At 38.2% G+C, this 1055-nt stretch overlaps 1 protein-coding gene across 1 annotated transcript; it reads left to right on the forward strand.

Moving 5' to 3' along the window:
- Window positions 1-482: 482 nt before the first annotated feature.
- Window positions 483-821, forward strand: LOC125162364 (transcription elongation factor A protein-like 8). Its single transcript, XM_047853283.1, has one exon. The coding sequence runs from the start codon at window positions 483-485 to the stop codon at window positions 819-821; it is 339 nt and encodes a 112-aa protein (XP_047709239.1).
- The last annotated feature ends 234 nt before the right edge of the window (window positions 822-1055 follow it).

A 1055-nucleotide genomic window follows, 5' to 3' on the forward strand; every position in this document is an offset into this window, starting at 1 on the left:
GTGCACTGGTTGGATTTTGTCCATAGGCTGTAGTTTGCAGACCCCTGATCTAGATAATGATTATCAGTATCTGATAATATCACAATAAAAGAGACACCAGGTTTTGTTCCTCCTAATGGAGGTACATGGCTCATCTTGGGGGGGAAAACCAGAATCTGATGAGGCTTTTTGATTTAACTACCAATTTTCAGAGAATAAAAGGAACAGAGGAGCATATTAGAAAATGCAGGAAGAAGCAGTCAGCAAAATCTAGACTTTGGGAAACTCCAGAGAACAAACGACTTTTTAAACAAATTTTCAAGAGGGAAAATAATATGGAGGAGTAATCTAGAGATTAAAAATGACTTAAGAAACATATCACATAGTTTATAGTCTAGGGCTTGTTTCCCTGTAGGAGCTCTGTATTGCTGGAGAAGGAACAAAAGTGCCCTAATCCTTTTAGGATTAATTTATTCAAAAGAAATAACAGAAAAATACTCAACATGCAAAAAGAAAATGAAGGAAAACCACAGAACATGCCAAAGGTGGAGGCACACTGCCCTTCAGAAGATGTACCACAGGAGGCAGAGGGAAATCCTCAGCCTTCTGAAGGTATAAGCCAGGAAACAGGAAGCCTTAGAGGAGGGTTGACCCATCCTGGCCTGGGGTTTAAAGAGGACACTCCCATGAGGCATTTGGACCTGGAAGAAATAATAAGAGGCGTAGATGAGTGGGAAAGGCTTAAGAAAGAGATAAGAAGAGTAAGAAACAAGTTTGCGATGATGCATTGGAAGCAAAGACATTCATGCAGCTGTTCTCATCCTGTGTGTTCTAGACCGTAAATTCTTTTTTTTTTTTGTCTGATATTAAAATCTGGCCCCTGCTTTCTTTCTGTGTTTTCTGATGTATCTTTGACATTTGTTTTACTTTTAATCATCTGGTCGAATTTTTTTTTTAGGTAGTGTCCTTGTTACCAGCATCTCACTGGATTTTGTGTTTTGACCCATTATGCAGATCTGTTTTTTAGTTGGAAAGGTTTACACATATGCATGAAAATTTATTCATTCTATATTGCA

Source organism: Prionailurus viverrinus, chromosome A3 (assembly GCF_022837055.1).
Source record: "Prionailurus viverrinus isolate Anna chromosome A3, UM_Priviv_1.0, whole genome shotgun sequence".
Taxonomy (NCBI): domain Eukaryota; kingdom Metazoa; phylum Chordata; class Mammalia; order Carnivora; family Felidae; genus Prionailurus; species Prionailurus viverrinus.